At 42.2% G+C, this 20,940-nt stretch overlaps 1 protein-coding gene across 5 annotated transcripts in view; it reads right to left on the bottom strand.

The window, feature by feature from the left end:
• The window catches only part of mettl22 (methyltransferase 22, Kin17 lysine), a 112,575-nt gene that overhangs the window by 40,688 nt on the left and 50,947 nt on the right, over positions 1-20,940 (bottom strand). For all 5 annotated transcript variants that reach the window (XM_068056128.1, XM_068056132.1, XM_068056130.1 and 2 more), the window contains exon 7: positions 3,694-3,747. In XM_068056128.1, the coding sequence (XP_067912229.1) occupies positions 3,694-3,747 (54 nt within the window). The remainder of the gene's footprint in view (positions 1-3,693; positions 3,748-20,940) is intronic.

The following is a 20,940-nucleotide window of genomic DNA, read 5'->3' as shown; positions in this document are numbered from 1 at the left end:
ACTACCAAAGTGAATAACCTCACACTTCCCCATACTATACTCCATCCGTCACCTTGTTGCCCACTCATTTAACCTGCCAACTCCATGAGCCCTTATCTTCCGTATTTGTGTGGCACCTTATTGAATGCCTTTTGGAAATCGAAGTATACTACGTCTACTGCTCCTCTTTATCTACCCCACTAGTTACATCCTCAAAAATGCTAATAAATTTGTCAAACACAATTTTCCTTTAGTAAAGCCATGTTGACTTTGTCTGATCATATTATGATTTTCTAAGTGTATCATTAAGACTTCCTTAATAATAGATTCCAGCAATTTCCTGATGAATGATGTCAGGTTAATTGGCCTCTGGTTCAGAGTTCTCGCTTCCTCCTTCCTTGAATAGCAGTGTTACTTTTGCCATTTTCCAATCTGCTGGGACTATTCGAGGATCAAGGTACTTTTGGAAAATTATAACCTGTGCATCCACTATCTCTGTAGCTACTTCTTTTAGAACCCTAGGATGTAGGCCATCAGGGCCTGGGGATTTGGCAGCCTTTAGTCCCTTAATTTTCTCCACTACTTTTTCTCTGCTGATATCAATTACCTGAATCTCCTCACTCTTATTAGCCCCTTGGTTACTGTCTATTTCTAGTATGTAATTTGTGTCTCCTACTGTGAAGACAGACACAAAATATTTGTTCAACGTCTCTGCCATGTTCTCATTCCCCATGGTAATTTCTCCTGTCTCTGCCTCTAAGGGACCAATGTCTACTTTAACCACTGTCCTTTTTATATATTTGTGTTAGTTCTTACAAGCTGCTTTTATATTCCTGGCTAGATTACTGTCATTTTCTATTTTATCCTTTGTTAGCAATTGTTTGCTCGCCCTTTGCTGGTTTCTAAAACACTTACAATCTTCAGGCTTACTATTATTCCTTGCAACATTTTAAACCTCTCCTTTTAATTGAATACCATCATTAACTTCCCTACTAAGCCATGAAGACTGATGCAAAATACCTGTTCAATTCATCTGCCATCTCCTTATTTTCTCTTATAATTCCCCAGACACACTTTCTATAGGACCAACGCTCACTTTGTTTACTCTTTTCGTTTTTAAACATTTATAGAAACTCTTACTATCTGTTTTTATATTTCTAGCCAGCTTTCTCTTGTACTCTAATTTTTCCCTCCTTATTAATCTTTTAGTCATTCTTTACTGATTTTTATATTCTGTCCAATCCTCTGACCTGCCACCCATCTTTGCGCAATTATAGGCTTTTTCTTTAAGTTTGATACTATCTTTAACTTTTTTTAGTTAACCACGGATGGTCCTCCCAGTGGAATTTTTCTTTCCCGTTGAAATGTATCTATTCTGTGTATTCCAAAATATCCCCATAAATATCTGCCACTGCATCGCCATTGACCTATCCCTTAACCTACTTCAACAGTTCACTTTTGCTAGCTCTGCTTTCATGCTCCATAATTGCCTTTATTTAAGTTTAAAATACCAGTCTTAGACTCACTCTTCTCTCCCTCAAACTGAATGTAAAATTCAATCATATTATAATCGCTGCTGCCTACAGGCGCCTTCACTATAACGTCATTAATTAATCCTATCTCGTTATACATTACCAGGTCCAGTATAGCCTGTTCTCAGGTCAGCTCCAGAGCTTGCTATTCTAACAAACTATCCCGAAAACATTTGATGAGCTCCTCATCTAGGCTACTTTTGTCCATCTGATTTTTCCAGTCTATATGTACATTAAAATCCCCAATGATTATTGCCGTACCTTTCTGACAAGCACCCATTATTTCTTCCTTTATACCCTGTCCTACCATGTGGTTACTGTTAGGGGGGTGTGTATACCACTCCCACAAGTGACTTCTTGCCTTTATCGTTTCTCTTCTCGACCCAAACCGCTTCTACATCCTGGTTTCCTGAACTTAGGTCAACCATCTCTATTGTGCTAATACCATCATTAATTAACAGAGCCACACCTCCACCTTTTCCTAACTTCCTGTCCTTCCTAAATGTCATGCACCCTTCAATATTCAGGTCCCAATCTATGTCATCCTGCAGCCATGTTTCTGTAATGGCTATCGGATTTAACTCATTTATTTCTATTTGCGCTATCAGTTCATCTGTTTTGTTTTGAATTCTACGGCATTCAGATACAGAGCCCTTAGTTTTGTCCTTTTATTATTTCTGTAACCTCTACCCTTGTCTGATTTAGATTTGTACTCACTGTCCCTTCCTGTCACGTTTGGTTTTCCATATTAATACCTTTCTCTCTTGCCTTGTCTCTACTCTTTGATTTACCACATCTTCCCAAATTTGATCCGTTTCCCCCACTATTCAGTTTAAAACACTCTCTACTTCCCTAGTTATGCGGCTCGCTAGAACACTGGTCCCAGCACAGCTGAGGTGTAAACTGCTCCATTGGTACAGCCCCCACTTTCCCCAGTACTGGTGCCAATGCCCCACGAACCGGAACCCACTTCTACTACACCAGTCTTTGAGCTACGCATTCATTTCTCTAATCTCATCTGCCCTAAACAATTTACTCCAGAGATCATTACCTTTAAGGTTCTGCTTCTTAATTTGGTGCCTAGCTCCTCATACTGACAACGTAGAACTCTTGCCTTGTCTGCAAAATTGCAAGATAACCTTGAAAACTCCCCCGAGAAATCATAACTGAATTCTCGCCACCGTCTTTGATTGAACCTTAACCAGAGGAGTCTGCAATACTTCAGTGAACCCAGAAAGGAACACCAGGCCTGCACCACTGCTAAAAATTCCTCCTGGATAACCAAGAAGGTTTCAAAGTGAACTCTTTTTAACAACAACTGGACTTACATGCATGCTATCCTCTAATCTCTATCTCTTGTGTGTGTGCATGTGAGAGTGGGTGAGATTGCGAACATTGTTTAGGTATTGTTTAATAAATAATTTACTTCTTTTAATCCTACAAAAAAGCCTATTGGCTGTTTGTTTATTTGACCACTAAAACACTTGGACTAAAATAATATGGTTAAAAACAGTGTCCACAGTCAGTTGAGAGGTGCAAAGTGGAACTCATCCACACCATCTCCCACCAGTCCGTAGCACCTGTTAAAACATAATTTACTGTTAATAAATCTATGCTGGCTGTCCTTGATTAATCCATATATTTTGAAGCACTGAATAATTTTATCCTAAATTACAGATTCTAAAAGTAAGAAGGACTAATTGACCTATATTTACCCAATTCATCCTTATTGGGATTCTTCGGTCAACTGTATACTACTACTGCGGCTAAGATATATATCAACACAGAGTAGGAATCAAGTACAGACTTTCTAGTATCCTTGGCTCACCAGATATCAAATATTCAGCAGCTTCTGTGTGACACAGAACTAGATCCAGAGAATTACATAAATTACAAACCCTTTCATATTGTCATTTGTAAACAATTGCCATTCCAGTTCTGGGATCAAATGAGGGCCATCACCAATGCAAATTCTCCCAAATCCTTGATGATTGCTAGTCTATCAAGCCACTTTGCATAGATCCAGGCCCAAACCAAATATTTATAACACCGCCCTGCAGCAAGAGATAGTCCAAACAAGTCATAAATCAACAGTACTCCAACTTGTATTTTTGCTTAACTTCTTAAAGGGATATTTGCATCATGTATAATGAAATATACTGCTATTGAGCTGATCCCTTACCTGTGCATAATTCATCTCTCAACCAGTCCAATTCTCTCACTTTAATTTCACTTCCTGTTGATGCACAACATAACACAAAATATTTTGTTTTAATTTAGGAAATAAGAAAATAATTTTAATACACAACCGGTGAAATTACCCAACAGAACACATTTCCTTTACAAATATCCAACAGGTTCATCGATTCACTTTAGAGTAAATTCCTCAATCACAAGGCTCCAGCAGGAAGCTGCATTTCAGAGTCATAAATGTTGCTCCCTTCAAGGAGATTGAGGAATTTATTATTTAGCTTCATCCCCAAAAATCAAACATAACAAATTTTCTTCTTTTAAATGACTTATTTTAATGTTATAGGGCTTTTTGTTTTCTTGCAACACATTCTATACATCACAAAATTTGTGCCAGTTATTTTGTTCAGATTTTGGCAAGTAATTGGCAAACTTTTCTAGCTATTTATTCTTTTTCAATGCCACTTTGCAATTTATCTACAAAATGTTTGTACATTTCAGTTACAGTCAAATAATTGGAATCACGTACAATAATCTAAAAAGCAAAAACTTTAGACTGAAGTACAAAGTCAGCTTGTATTAGTCCTCATTTTACCTCTCCCACCATATGATTATTATGGCACCCCAATTCCTAGTACATAGCTTTCAGCTAATTGAATATACCAAAACACAGATAATCACATCAATTCAAAAGAAAATCCCATCACCAGAACACTGTTGCAAAGCAATATTTTATAATGATGCATGATTAAAGCTGCTTCACAAGTAGTTCAAAAATAACAGTGTCCCAACTTACAAAGACGTACTTCACAGCCCTAGTTAGCACCTATGCTCCTACTGTGACTAATAATAATGAAACAATGTAAAATAGTTGCTTCAAACTCACTTGTAAATAGCAAGTTGATCACTCTCGGTAACATTAAATCAGTTTACAGTTAAATCGATAAAATATAGAATGGAATCAGAGGTTGCTATAGGAGTCAGAAAGACTAATGGCAAACTATATTTATCATTCTGTGCAGTGCATGAACCAGCTGTAAACAACTCATTTATTCAGCATCCAATCAAATGCAAACAACTCTAAATACTTCTTGCTTACAATCTGGTCCTGCAACAAAATACTAAAACTGTCAAGATAACCAGAACAATGTCTGGAATAGAATATTGGATTGACCACTACTTCATTTACTCCAAAATAGCCCTTGTCACAAAACCAAAGCAATATTCAGTGAAGGCAAAGTTTCTTAAACAATTGCAAGTTTTCAATTTTAAACATACAAAACCTAACAAAATTTCCAGAAACAAATGACAATTTCTGAATCGACTTTAATCACACATGAAGACATTTCTGACATGGCTTCAAAGAAATGTGTTTGCTGTTCCACAACCAAAGCTATAGTGTTCAAGAAGTGGAAATATCAAGACGCACTGCCGCCAAGGACACAAAAATCCACTCTGGTACAAGTAACACACAGCGTTGTGTCTGACAATAGAATTACTCTTCACAATCCAAGTATATAATAAAGTGCACTTTTGAACATGGCTAGGTAAGTCAGCCAAAATTCAAAATTATGTCACTCTGCAAGATTTTAACAAAACCTCTTGTCTCAAAAAGCCAACAAAAAACAAAAATCATTGAATAAAAACCTCGATGGATCAGTCAGTCAGTTTCTTTTCCTATGTGCGGGGTTATTGTGTTGTTGTTCCTCTTCCCCATTTCCCTTGCTCTGTTTCTTTCTAAATACTGTTCATCTGTAACATCTTCTAGTTCTCAGAAAGAGTCTGTATCCAAAACATCAGCTTTTGTTCTCTCCACAGATGGCGCCTGACCTCCTGAGTGTTTCCACTGTTTTTTATTTTGAAAAGCATGGTTCTCGGATTGGTGGAAAGCAGCACTGAAAAGAATACTTTTCTTGGTGTGTCCTTCAACTAACCCTTTACACTAATTGAAATTTTTCATTCTACCGGCCCTTCATTTAAAAATCTAAAATACTAGCAGCCAAAATAGAGGAACAGAGGAAAGAGGTCTTCAGGGACTGTTTGTATAAACCAATCTCATGGTCCAGGTACAGACTGCAAGCCACAGCCTGGACACCCTGCTTTAGAATCTTAACTAACTCAATAGGATTCACACTCTAAACACCTATTTTTGAAAAGTAAACATCTCTAGCAACCACTGCCTTCCTTCATAGCAAAGGTACCTTACCGCATTAATCAATGCATTTGCCCTTCTTTGTGCTCTCTCCAAGACCAAAATGTCCCCACTTGATCAGAAGCTCAGAACAGTACACAATACTCAAGCGAAGGCTGACAAGTGCTTTGTACAAACTTACTGTCACTTCCTGGGACAGGTGCTCAGCCCCTCATACTATGTGTCCTAAGATCCTGCTTGCCTATTCCAAAACCACTTACAGATTGTACTGATTGTTTAGGAGTATTTTCTATTAAAATCCCCAGGTCTCTCTCTGGTATCATTTCCCGTGGACTGTTCCTACTTTTATTGTACTCCCACTGCTTGTTTCCCTTCCCCAGCTTCAAACCTTCGCATTTCTTTAACTTTTAGCCAAAACTCAGTGTCCAGATTACTCTGCATCAAGTCTATTCATTCTCTGCTAATTATGATTCCTCATAATTTAGCATCAATGGCAAATGTATAACTAACTTTCTATCCAAATGATTAATAAAAATCAGGGACAATAGCCACAAAACTATTCCCTACAATACCCAGCCAGTCATGCCTTTCCATGTAAATTCTGCACCCTGAACAAGGATCCTTTGCACCATTTGACTCAGTTAGTTAATTATCCGGTTCAGTTTCTCTCCTAGTCTGTCCTTTTCTGTCCCGTAGTTTCCCGTGTGGTACTCTGATAAAGGCTTTGTTAAATCTACTGACTGCCTCTTGTTATATCCTAAGTTTATAATTCTCGAAGGGGGATGGCAGTAAACTTGTCAAGCAAGAAGTACCACTCGTAAAGCTATGCTGACTACTTATCATTCTACATTTCTCCCAAAGCTTTGCAATTCCTTCTTTCAGGCTGCTTGCTGTTATGTCACATTCATAGGATTATAGGTGGCTGTGTTATTCTTTCAATGCTTTTCAGATATTGGCATCGCTCCCCGCACCATCCCGCGCACCCCCGCCCCCCAACCGCCACCCCCTCAATATTAAAGAATTCTCTTAAAATAGCCAATATTAAGCCATTCCTCAAACTGTTAAAATAATATTGATTTAATTTGCCAACTTCTTTCATACCATCTGGAATTCTATATGGATAGGGGCCTTACTCTCTTGTAGCATCCTTAGTCAATTGTCACTGTCATTAAAGCTGATCACCTCTTCATGATTAGTTTTATATGTTTTTCTTCCTTTGCCCTTTAAATTTAAACTCTATATGCAGAAGCTAGCTCTCAGATTAGTTTTTAAACAATGACACCAAGAACTGTGATTTTTTTGATCATTTGCCTCCTGTCATCTCTCAAGATCCTTTGTCATCTATTTTCCCTGACTGCATTTAAAATCTTTCACATTCGTTTTTATGTTTGCTGTAGTTGTAATCTTGTTATCTATTTTGGCTTTCCTAATACAAGAACATAAAAAATAGGAGCAGGAGTAGGGCATACAAGCCTGCTCCACCATTCAATGAGATCACAGTGGATCTTCTTCTTCAACTCTATTTTGTTGTCCTATCCCCATATCCACAATTCCCTCATGTCCAAACATTTATCGACCTATCTTGAATATACGCAATGACTGAGCATTAACAGCCCTCTGGGTCGAGATTTCCAAATATTCATAACCCTCTGAGTGAAGAAGTTTTCATAACAGTCCATAATGATCGACCCCTTATCCTGAGAATACAACTCCTCATTCTAGACAATCCAGCCAGGTGAAACAACCTCTCAGCATCTTCATGTCAAGCCCTCTAAGAATCTTTTAAGTTTCAGTGAGATCTCCTCCCACTCTTCTAAACTACAGAGAATGTAGGCCCATTCTATGCAACCTTTTGTTATTAGACAGCCCTCTCACTGCAGGAATCCATTTAGTGAACCATCGTTGCACCACCTTCAAGGCAAGTATCTCCTTCCTTTAAGTAAGAAGACCAAAATTGGACACATTACTCAGGATGTGGTCTCATTGCAGCAAGACTTCCTTACTCTTATACTCCAACTCCCTTGCAATAAAGGCTAATATATCATTTGCCTTCCTATTTGCTTGCTGTACCTGCATGTCAACTTTCTGTGATTCGTATACAAGAACATCCAAATTCCTCTGAATACCAACACTTATAAGTCTCATTTATAAAACTATACAGCTTTCCTTCCTACCAAAGTGGATAATTTCATATTTCCCCACATTATATTCCATCTGCTACCTTCTTGTCCACTCACTTAAACTGTCCATTTTCCTTTATATCGACCTCAATTTACTTTCCCACCTAGCTTTGTACTGTCAACAAATGTGGATGCATTACACTTTGTTAGAACCATAGAATCACTCATTTAAGTCATTCATATGGATTGTAAATAGCCTTGCAGTACCCCACTAGTTATAACCTGACAACCTGAAAATGATCTGTTTATTCCTTCTGTTTTCTTTCTATTAACCAATCATTTCAAGCTAATACATTACCCTAAAATCTCATGAGTCCTGATATTATGTAATAACCTCTTGTATTGATGCCAGTGATGTCAGGCTAACTGGCCTGTAGTTTCCTGTTTTCCCTCTCCATCCTTTCTTTAATAGCAGGGTTACACTTGTTACCTTCCAATCCATGGGGAGTGTCTTGAATCTTGGGAATTCTGGAAGATCAAAATCAGTACATCCACCATTTCTGGAGCCACCTCTTTAAAAATTCTAAGATGTAGGCCATCAGGTCCAGGGAATTTGTCAGCTTTCACTCAAATTAGTTTCTCCAGTATATTTTCTTTACTAATAATCACTTTAGGTTCCTCACTCTCATTAGACCCTTGGTTGCCCACCATTTCCATTATTGTATTTGTGTTTTCTACTGCAAAGACAGATACAAAATATTTGTTCAAATGTTGCTGTCATTTCCTTATTCCCTGTAGATTATAATTTTTCCTGTCTCTGCCTCTAAGGGACCCACAAATACCTTTTCCAATCTCTTCCTTTTTACATATTTGTAGAAGCTGTTACAATCTGTTTTTATATTTCTTGCCATTTTACTCTCATTCTATTTTCTCCCTCTTTACCAATTTCTTAGTCATCCTTTACTGAACCCTAAAACCCTCCGATTCCTCAGGCTTACTACTCTTTTTGGCAACTCTTCTTTTAATCTAGTATTATCCTTAACTTCTCCAGTTAGCCATGGTTGGATCACATTTCCCGTGGAGCTTTTGTTTCTCAAGGATGTTCATTAAAAATCATGAATTATTTCTTTAAATGTTCATCATTGTTTTTCTTCTATCATACCTTTTGACCTAATTTCCCCAATCTAACTGAGCCAACTCGCACCTCAAACCTATATTCATTGGCTTTGCTAAATTTAAGATCCTAATTCCAGACTTAACCACATCACTTTACATACGAATTAGGAGCAGGAGTAGGCCACTTGGCCCCTCGAGCCTGCTCCGCCATTCAATAAGTTCATGGCTGAACTGATTACTCCACATTACCACCTACCCCCGATAACCTTTCACCCCCTTCCTTATCAAGAAAAAATTTCTCCTCATCTCTGTCTTAAATGGACAGCCCCTTACTTTTAAATAGTGACCCCTGGTTCTAGATTTTCCCACAAGGGGAAACATCCTTTCCACATCCACCCTGTCAAGACCCCTCAGGATCTTATATGTTTCAATCAAGTCACCTCTTACTGTTCTAAATTCCTGCGGATACAAGCCTAGCCTGTCCAATCTTTCCTCATAAGACAGCCCGCCCATTCCAGGTATCAGTCTAGCAAACCTTCTCTGAACTGCTTCCATCGCATTTACATCCTTCCTTAAATAAGGAGACCAGTACTGTACACAGTACTCCAGATGTGGTCTCACCAATGCCCTGTATAGCTGAAGCATAACCTCCCTATTTTTGTATTCAATTCCCCTTGTGATAAATGATAACATTCCATTAGCTTTCCTAATTACGTGCTGTACCTGCATACTAACCTTTTGCGATTCATGCACGAGGACACCCAGATCCCTCTGCATCTCAGAGCTCTGCAATCTCTCACCATTTAGATAATATGCTTCTTTGTTATTCTTCCTGCCAAAATGGACCATTTTGCATTTTCCCACATTATATTCCATCTGCCAGATTTTTGCCCACTCACTTAACCTATCTATATCCCTTTGTAACCTCCTTATGTCCTATTCACAACCTACTTTCCTACCTGTGTGTCATCAGCAAATTTAGCAACCATATCTTCGGTCTCTTCATCTAAGTCATTTATATAAATTGTAAAATGTTGAGGCCCCAGCACAGATCCCTGTGGCACACCACCCGTTTCATCTTGCCAACCAGAAAATGACCCATTTTTGCCTACTCTCGGTTTCCTGTTAGCGAACCAATCTTCTATCCATGCCGATAAGTTTCCCCCTACACCATGAGCTTTTATTTTTTGCAATAACCTATGATGCGGCACTTTATCAAATGCCTTCTGGAAATCTAAGCACAATACATCCACCGGTTCCCCTTCATCCACAGCACATATAACTCCCTCAAAGAACTCCAATAAGTTGGTTAAACATGATTTCCCTTTCACAAAACTATGTTGACTCTGCCTGATTACCTTGAATTTTACTAAGTGTCCTGCTATAATGTCTTTAATAATAGATTCTAACAGTTTTCCTAAGTCATATGTCAAGCTAACTGACCTGTAGTTTCCTGCTTTCTGTCTCCCTCCCTTTTCGGATAAAGGAGTTGCATTTGCTATTTTCCAGTCTAGTAGAACCTTTCCCGAATCTAGGGAATTTTGGAAAATTAAAACCAACGCACCAACTATCTCACTAGCCACTCCTTTTAAGACCCTAGGATAAGTACATCAGAACCCGGGGACTTGTCAGGCCACAGCTCCAACAATTTGCAATTTTCTTGAGTTCCTCCCTCCCTTCCATTTCCTGACTTACAGCTAATTCTGGCATGTTACTTGCATCTCTAATGAACATTTGAAGAAATAATACATGATTTTTAACAAACATGCATGTCCTTGAGAAATAAAAGCTCAACGGAAAATGTGATCCAACCATGGCTAAGTTTCAAATTCAATATGAAATTCCATCATATTATGGTCCCTCTTAGTCAGTGAATCTTTGACTGTAAGATTACTAATTAACCTAATCTTATTATGCAATGCTAGATATAAAATAGCCTGTTCCCTACCTGGTCCTCGACCGATTTCTTGACCTTTTTTAGCTTTTACTGTAGTCATCCCTGACTTTAAGTGTTTAGTGGCCAGCTATGATTAATGCAAGACGATTTTATTTCTTATTCCCTGCATTCTCTTACAGCCCATATTGTTCAGTGGAATAGATTTGTTTTGCAGGTTTCCAATTAGGTCTCTGAATACATTCCATTTTTCCACTTGCAACAACCACATCTTGCCAATCTACCATTCCTAGTTTCTTCCTTATCCCTTCCAATTCTGCCTTCTTATAATTAAGTCTCTGTACACTCCTTCTTTACTGTAAGTCTAATTTTAAACTCCATATTACCAACAGCCTCTGACCATTACATAATGACAGGTTGCATTTGCTCCTCTGTAGTTTCCTTGCTCACTTGCAGCAAATGTAGCAATCTATAGTAATTCATTTATTCCTACAATAATCATTCCAAATAATTCACAAACAAATTCAAATCTCTATTGTAACTGTATTGGCTTTTTAATATGTTTCCCTAATTTCAGTATAATGTATGCCATCTATATCTTATGTCTGATTTAGTAGCCTGCAACATACCCCAAAACTAGTTTCACTTAATATGGATCAATTTAAACAGAATAGTTTGCAAATTGCTTGGCTGGCATGAACTGTGTGCAGGGAACCAGCCCCGTGCCTGACTGGGTAGGAACGAGGCCCATGTGATATTGGGCATCTTGCCTCATTTAGATTAGGCCGATGAGCTCCAGATGCCTAGTAAGTGGCCCCAGGCAGCTGATCGACAAACATCATTTGAATTTCGGGTCACTGTATCACCAGCAGCAGACCTCAGTTAGTTCTTGCGAGAGTGGCGCGATGGGGGCCGGGGAAGACGGAAGAGGGACGACCAGGATGGCTTGAGAGGAGTGATCAGGATGGGGTTAGAGGCATTGACTGGCAGCTGGTGGGGGGGGGGGGGGGTGGAAATCAAGGTAGTGATTGGGTGGGGGAAAAAGGCACTGATCAGGAGGTGGGGTGGTCAAGGCAGCCATCAGGAGAAAAGACTGATGCAGCAGGGGGCGAAGGAGCAATCAGGATGTGAGTCGTGCAGTGGCCAGCAGTGAACCATAGTTTTAAAGTGGAGCTGGGAAGAGCAATCCTGCATTCGGTTAAGTATTTAAATTTTTTTTTTTATTATTTTGAGGAGGGTGGGGCAGGGGGGGCATGCAGCAGTCTCATTATGGACCAGCGGTTAGACTGCATATATGGTAGACCAACTGTTTCGGCCAAAGTAATTTGGCAAAGGGTGGGGGGCATCAAACAGAGTTAGACCCTTAATTTCCATATGCAAAGGGGATAATGCCTGTACCTATCTTTTGATGCCTATACCAATATGGTGGATGATACTCTTTTTGCTCAATAGGTTCAAACACAAGCTGCCTGCCATATTGGATGCTTTGGGCCTTGCTTTACAAGTAATTAAGGTGCAGCATTCACAAATTTCTAGGCCATTCAATTGATCCCTCCTAAGCCTATGTACATTTTCTCAAGCATGATTGTACACAACTTAATATCCTGAAGAAACTTAATAAGATGGAGCTTTTATGATGAAGTTCTAGGAAGTTTCATCATATCTAGGACTCGCCCAAGATAATACAGTATAACACAACAGGCATTATTTTAATGTTACAACCTACATTATTTACTTTTTTTTACTTTTTAGAGATACAGCTCTGAAACAGGCTAGACAACAATTCCATTGTCTCAGTAGCACAGAAATTATCATGTTCCTGGCCTCACTTGCGAATTTAGTTATCACCAGTAGATCAATTACTTTAAAAACCATTTTGACTGCTACCTTTAACAAACACGTTCTTTTGGGCACTTTTAAAAAAAATTAATTCATGGGATGTGGGCATTGCTGACTATGCCAGCAATTATTACCCATTCCTAATTGCCTTCGAGATTGTGGTGGTGAGATGCTTCTTGAACCGCTGCAGTCCTTGGGGTGTAGGTACACACACAGTGCTGTTAGGAAGGGAGTTCCAGAATTTTGACCCAGCAACAGTGAAGGAACGGCGATATAGTTCCAAGGCAGGGTGGTGTATGGATTGGAGGGGAAGTTGCAGGTGGTGGTGTTCCCATGCATCTGCTGCCCTTGTCCTTCTAGATGATGGAGGTCATAAGTTTAGAAGGTGCTGTCGAAGGAGTCTTGGTGAGTTGTTGCAGTGCATCTTGTACATGGTATACACTACTGCCACTGTGCAGTGCTGAAGGGAATGAATGTTGAATGTGGCGGATGGGGTGCTAATCAAGCAGGCTGCTTTGTCCTGGATGGCGTCGAGCTTCTTAAGTGTTGTTGGAGCTGCACCCTTCCAGGCAAGTGGGGAGGATTCCATCACACTCCTGACTTGTACCTTGTAGATGGTGGACAGACACAGGGAGGTCAGGTGGTGAGCTACTCGCTGCAGAATTCCCAGCCTCTGACCTGCTCTTGTAGCCACAGTATTTATGTGGCTGGTCCACTTCAGTTTCTGGTTCAGGATGTGGATAGTGGGGGATTCAGTGATCCTAATGCTATTGAACATCAAGGGGAGATGGTTAGATTCTCCCTTGTTTGAGATGGTCATTGCCTGGCACTTGTGTGGCATGAATGTTACTTGCCACATATCAGCCCAAGCCTGTATATTGTCCAGGTCTTGCTGCATCTGGACACAGGCTGTTTCAGTATCTGAGGAGTTGCAAATGGCGCTGAACATTGTACAATCATCAGTGAACATCCCCACTTCTGACCTTATGATGGAAGGAAGGTCATTGATGAAGCAGCTGAAGATGGTTGGGCCTAGGACACTATCCTGAAGAACTCCTGCAATAATGTCCTAGGACTGAGACAATTGAACAACCACAACCATCTCCCTTTGTGTTAGGTATGACTCCAAGCTGCGTAGAGCTTTCCCCCCGATTCCCATTGACTCCAGTTTTGCTAAGGCTCCTTGATGCCATATGCAGTCAAATGCTGCCTTGATGTCAAGGGGAGTCACTCTCAGCTCTGGAGTTCAGCTCTTTTATCCGTGTTTGGACAAAGGCTATAATGAGGTCAGGAGCCGAGCAGCCTTGGCGGAACCCAAACGGAGCGTCACTGAGCAGGTTATTGCTTAGTACATGCCACTTGACAGCACAGTCGACGGCCCCTTCCATCACTTTGCTCATGATCGAGAGTAGACTGATAGGGCGATAATTGGCTGGGTTGGATTTGTCCTGCTTTTTGTGTACAGGACATTCTTGGGCAATTTTCCGCATTGCCGGGTAGATGCCACTGTTGTAGCTATACTGGAACAGCTTGGCTAGGTGCATGGTTAATTCTGGAGCACAAGTCCTCAGTACGATTGCCGAAATGTTGTCAGGGTCCATAGTCTTTGCAGCATCCAGTGAATCGGATTGGCTGAAGACTGGCATCTCTGATGCTAGGGACCTCAGGAGGAGGCCAAAATGGATCATCCACTCGGCCCTTCTGGCTGAAGATTGTTGCAAATGCTTCAGCCTTATCTTTTGCACTGATGTGCTGGGCTCCCCCATCATTGAGGATGGGGATATTTGTGGAGCCGTCTCGTCCTGTTAATTGTAAAATTGTCCACTACCATCCACGACTAGATGTGGCAGGACTGCAGATCTTACATCTGTTCCATTGCTTGTGGGATCGCTTAGCTCTATCGCATGCTGCTTCCGCTGTTTGGCATGCAAGTCGTCCTGAGTTGTAGCTTCACCAGGCTGACAACTCATTTTGAGGTATGCTTGGTGGTGCTCCTGGCATGCTCTCCTGCACTCTTGATTGAACCAGGGTTGGTCTCCCCACTTGATGGTAATGGTAGAGTGAGGGATATGCTGGGCCATAAGGTTACAGATTGTGGTTGAGTACAATTCTGCTGCTGATGATGGCCCAAAGCACCAAATTGGATGTCCAATTTTGAGTTGTTAGATTTGTTCAAAATCTGTCCCATTTAGCACGGTGGTAGTGCCACACAACACTATGGTGAGTACCCTCAATGTGAAGATGGGACTTCGTCTGCACAACAACAGTGCAGTGGTCACTCCTGCAATACCGTCATGGACAGATGCATCTGCGATAGGTAGATTGGCGAGGACGAGGTCAAGTAGGTTTTTCCCTCTTGTTGGTTCCCTCACCATGTGCCACAGACCCAGTCTAGCAGCTATGTCCTTTAGGACTCGGCCAGCTCGGTCAGTAGTGGTGCTACCAAGCCACTCTTGGTGATGGACATTGAAGTCCCCACCCAGAGTACATTCTGTGCTCTTGTTACCCCTAATGCCTCCTCCAGTTGGTGTTCAGCATGGAGAAACACGGATTCATCAGCTGAGGGGAGCAGTATGTGGTAATCAGCAGGAAGTTTCCTTGCCCATGTTTGACCTGATGCCATGAGACTTTTTGGGGTCCGTAGTCAATGTTGAGGGCTCCCAGGGCAACTCCCTCCTGACTGTATACCACTGTGCCGCCACTCTGCTGGGTCTGTCCTGCTGGTGGGATAGGACATACCCAGGGATGGTGATGGTGGTGTCAGTGACATTGTCTGTAAGGTATGATTCCTTGAGTATGTTTATGTCAGGCTGTTGTTTGATCAGACTGGGGACGGCTCTCCCAATTTTGGCACAAGCCCCTAGATGTTGGTAAGGAGGACTTTGCAGGGTCAACAGGGCTGGGCTTGCCATTGTCGTTTCCAGTGCCTAGGTCAATGCCGGGTTGTCTGCCCAGTTTCATTCCTTTCATTAGACTTTGTAGCAGTTTGAAACAACTGAGTGGCTTGCTAGGCTATTTCAGAGGGCATTTAAGAGTCAACCACACTGCTGTGGGTCTGGAATCACATGTAGGCCAGACCAGGTAAGGACGACAGATTTCCTTCCCTAAAAGGACATTAGTGAATCAGATGGGTTTTTACAACAATCAACAACAGTTTCATGGCTACCATTAGACTAGCTTTTAACTCTAGATTTATTAATTGAATTCAAATTTCACAATCTGCCATGGTGGAATTCAAACCCATGTCCCCAGATCATTAGCCTAGGCCTCTGGTTACTAATTCAGTGACATTACCGCTATGTCACTGCCTCCCATAATGGATATAAGCACCTGCTAATAAGCTGTGATTGATTCCATATTTGAATATTTGAACTATATTTGCTATTGTCCAGAACTTGGGCACTGCTCCAGTATTTAGCAAGCACTGAAAATTATCAACAATAATAATTTCCTCCTTAAAGTCCTTTGGTATTTTAGAATCTGGCTTGGTAGCCTTGTGGGTATTTTATCTTTCTAGCTTCTGCATAACATATTTTTGACAAACTTTTATATTTGCTGTTTATCATTTCATCCCACTTATTATCACTGGAATTTGTCTCGTGTCCTTCCTTGTGAAAAATTATTGTTACGACCAGGTGAGAAAGGGGGCTAGAGGTTCCCTCTCAGCCTTTGCTTGGTTTAACCGTAACACGGTTTAATTTTTAAAAACACTGTGTTTTTAGCTCCCCCTCAGTGAATCCTTGTTGACTGCTCTCCAATTGTAAGGCAAAGAGATCAACCACACAAAAAATTAGAAAAAGAACATAGAACATAGAACAGTACAGCACAGTATAGGCCCTTCGGCCCACGATGTTGTGCCGACCCTTTAACCTACTCTAAGATCAAACTACCTACATGCCCTTCATTCTACTATCATCCATGTACCTATCCAAGACTCGCTTAAATGTCCCTAATGTATCTGCTTCTACTACCACCGCTGGCAGTGCATTCCACGCACCCACCACTCTCTGTGTAAAGAACCTACCTCTGACATCTCCCCTAAACCTTCCTCCAATCACCGTAAAATTATGCCCCCTGGTGATAGCCCTTTCCGCCCTGGGAAAAAGTCTCTGGCTATCCACTCTATCTATGCCTCTCATCATCTTGTACACCTCTATCAAGTCACCTCTCATCCTTCTTTGCTCCAATGAGAAAAGCCCTAGCTCCCTCAACCTTTCTTCATAAGACATGCCCTCCAGTCCAGGCAGCATCCTGGTAAATCTCCTCTGCACCCTCTCTAAAGCTTCCACATCCTTCCTATAATGAGGCGACCAGAACTGAACACAATATTCCAAGTGTGGTCTAACCAGGGCTTTATAGAGCTGCAGCATAACCTCGCGGCTCTTAAACTCAATCCCCCTGTTAATGAAAGCCAACACCCCATACACCTTCTTAACAACCCTATCAACTTGGGTGGCAACTTTGAGGGATCTATGGGAGTGGACCCCAAGATCCCTCTGTTCCCCCACACTGCCAAGAATCCTGTCTTTAAGCCTGTATTCTGCATTCAAATTCGACCTTCCAAAATGAATCACTTCACACTTTTCCAGCTTGAACTCCATCTGCCACTTCTCAGCCCAGCTCTGCATCCTGTCAATGTCCCGTTGCAACCTACAACAGCCCTCCACACTATCCACAACTCCAGCAACCTTTGTGTCATCGGCAAACTTACTAACCCAGCCATTTATAAAAATTACAAAGAGCAGAGGTCCCAGAACAGATCCCTACGGAACACCACTGGTCACCGAGCTCCAGGCTCAATACTTTCCATCTACTATCACCCTCTGTCTTCTATGGGCCAGCCAATTCTGTATCCAGACAGCCAAATTTCCCTGTATCCCATGCCTCCTTACTTTCTGAATGAGCCTACTATGGGGAACCTTATCAAACACCTTGCTAAAATCCATATACACCACATGCATTAATCTTCCTTCATCAATGTGTTTTGTCACATCCTTAAAGAATTCAATAAGGCTTGTGAGGCATCACCTGCCCCTCACAAAACCATGCTGATTGTCTCTAATCAAACTATGCTTTTCCAAATAATCATAAATCCTGTCTCTCAGAATCCTCTCCAATAATTTGCCCACCACCGACGTAAGACTGACTGGTCTGTAATTCCCAGGGTTATCCCTATTCCCTTTCTTGAACAAGGGAATAACATTTGTCACCCTCCAATCATCTGGTACTACTCCAGTGGACAGTGAGGACGCAAAGATAATCGCCAAAGCGCGGCAATCTCTTCCCTCGCTCCCGTAACAACTTTGGGTATATCCCGTCTGGCCCCGGGGACTTATCTATCCTCATGTCTTTCAAAATTTCCAGCACATCCTCCTTCTTAACATCAACCTGTTTGAGCATATCAGCCTGTTTCACGCTGTCCTCACAAATGACAAGGTCCCTCTCACTAGTGAATACTGAAGCAAAGTATTCATTAAGGACCTCCCCTAGTGAATACTGAAGCAAAGTATTCATTAAGGACCTCCCCTACCTCCTCCGACTCCAGGCACAAGCTCCCTCCACTATCCCTGATCAGCCTACCCTCACTCTGGCCATCCTCTTGTTCCTCACATAAGTGTAGAACGCCTTGGGATTTTCTTAATCCTACCCCGCCAAGACTTTTTCATGTCCCCTTCTAGCTCTCCCAAGTCCATCTTCAGTTCCTTCCTGGCTACCTTGTAACCCTCTAGAGCCCTGTCTGATCCTTGCTTCCTCAACCTTAAGTAAGCTTCCTTCTTCCTCTTGACTAGCTGTTCCACATCTCGTCATCCAAGGTTCCTTCACCCTACCATCCCTTTCTTGCCTCATCGGGACAAACCTATCCAGCAGTTGCAGCAAGTGCTCCCTAAACAACCTCCACATTTCTGTTGTGCATTTCCCTGAGAACATCTGTTCCCAATTTAAGCCTCCCCAGTTCCTGTCTAATAGCATTGTAATTCCCCCTCCCCCAGTTAAATATTTTCCCATCCCGTCTGCTCCTATCCCTCTCCATGACTATAGTAAAGGTCAGGAGTTGTGATCACTATCACCGAAATGCTCTCCCACCGAGAGATCTGCCACCTGGCCTGGTTCGTTGCCAAGCACCAAATCCAACATAGTCTCCCCTCTAGTTGGCCTATCTACATATTGAGTCAGGAAACCTTCCTGGACACACCTGACAAAATCTGCTCCATCCAAACAATTTGCACTAAGGAGGTTCCAATCAATATTAGGGAGTTGAAGTCACCCATGACACAACCCTGTACTTCTGCACCTTTCCAAAATCTGCCTCCCAATCTGTTCTCCGTGTCTCTGTTGCTATTGGGGGTCTATAGAAAACTCCCAATAAAGTGACTGCTCCTTTCCTGTTCTGACTTCCACCCATACTGACTCAGTAGACAAACCCTCCTCGACGACCTCTCCTTTCTGCAGCTGTGATACTATCCCTGATTAGCAATGCCACTCCCCCACCTCTTTTACCTCCCTTCCTATTCCTTTTGAAACATATGAACCCCGGAACATCCAACATCCATTCCTGCCGCTGTGATATCCAAGTCTCCGTAATGGCCACAACATCGTAGCTCCAAGTACTGATCCATGCTCTAAGTTCATCACCCTTATCCTGACACTTATTGCGTTAAATAGACACACCTCAACCCATCATACTGGCTGCAACTTTGCCTGTCAACAGTCTAACCTTCCTCACAGGACTCTCTGCACTTTGTATCTGCCTGTTCAACAGCTACCCCATCCACTGATCCGTAGCTCCGGTTCCCATCCCCCTGCCAAACTAGTTTAAACCCTCCCGAAGAGCTCTAGCAAACCTCCCGCCCAGGATATTGGTGCCCCTCCAGTTCAGATGCAACCCGTCCTTCTTGTACAGGTCCCACCTTCACCAGAAGGTATCCCAATGATCCACATAACTGAAGCCCTCCCTCCTACACCAGCTCTGTAGCCACGTGTTCAGCTGCACTCGCTCTCTGTTTCTAGCCTCACTAGCACGTGGCACCGGTATCAATCCTGAGATTACTACTCTGCTCGTCCTGCCTTTTAGCTTCAAACCTAACTCCCTATATTCGCTTTTCAGGTCCTCATCCTTTTCCTAGCTATGTCATTGGTACCGATGTGTACCACGACTTCTGGCTGCTCCCCCTCCCCCCTTAAGAATCCTGTAGACTCGATCCGAGACATCCCTGACCCTGGCACCCGGGAGGCAACATACCATCCGGGAGTCTCGTTCGCGACCACAGAATCGCCTGTCTGTTCCGCTAACCATTGAATCTCCTATCACTATCGCTCTCCTATTCTCCCCCCTTCCCTTCTGAGCCACAGAGCCAGGCTCAGTGCCAGAGACCTGGCTGCTGTGGCTTTCCCCTGGTAGGTTGATCCCCCCAACCGTATCCAAAACGGTATACTTATTATTGAGGGGAACAGCCACAGGGGATCCCTGCACTGTGCGCCTATTCCCTTTCCCTCCCCTGACGGTCACCCAGCTACCTTTATCCTGTAACTTAGGTGTCACTACTTCCCTATAACTGCTCTCTATCACCCCCTCAGCCTCCTGAATGATCCGAAGTTCATCAGCTCCAGTTCCTAACGCGGGAAAGAATAAAGGGGAAAAGTTTGAAGCAATAGCTGGGGTTTATTTACTGTCCTTTGAGTTTGATGTAGAGTCTTTGATTGCATTCTTTGATCTTGCCATTGCATTGGGGCCCAGTGGACACTTTCAAAAGTTGTTTCGATGTAGGAGTTTTCTCGCTTAGGTTCCAGCGTCTTCAGTGGATCTGGAAATTCATGGGGGAGAGAGAAGAGAGAGAGAGAGAGAGACAAAGAGAGAGAGAGAGACAGACAGACAGAGAGAGAGACAGACAAAGAGAGACAGACAGACAGAGAGAGAGACAGACAAAGAGAGACAAAGAGAGAGAGAGAGACAGACAGGACAGAGAGAGAGACAGACAAAGAGAGACAAAGAGAGAGAGAGAGAGACAGAGAGAGAGAGAGAGACTGAGAGAGAGAGAGACAGAGAGACAGAGAGACAGAGAGACAGAGAGACAGAGAGAGAGAGAGAGAGAGAGAGAGAGAGAGAGAGAGGGGGAGACA

Source organism: Heterodontus francisci, chromosome 24 (assembly GCF_036365525.1).
Source record: "Heterodontus francisci isolate sHetFra1 chromosome 24, sHetFra1.hap1, whole genome shotgun sequence".
Taxonomy (NCBI): Eukaryota; Metazoa; Chordata; class Chondrichthyes; order Heterodontiformes; family Heterodontidae; genus Heterodontus; species Heterodontus francisci.
The sequence above is the reverse complement of the archived record's forward strand: the minus strand, read 5'-3'. Positions and strand labels throughout refer to the sequence as shown.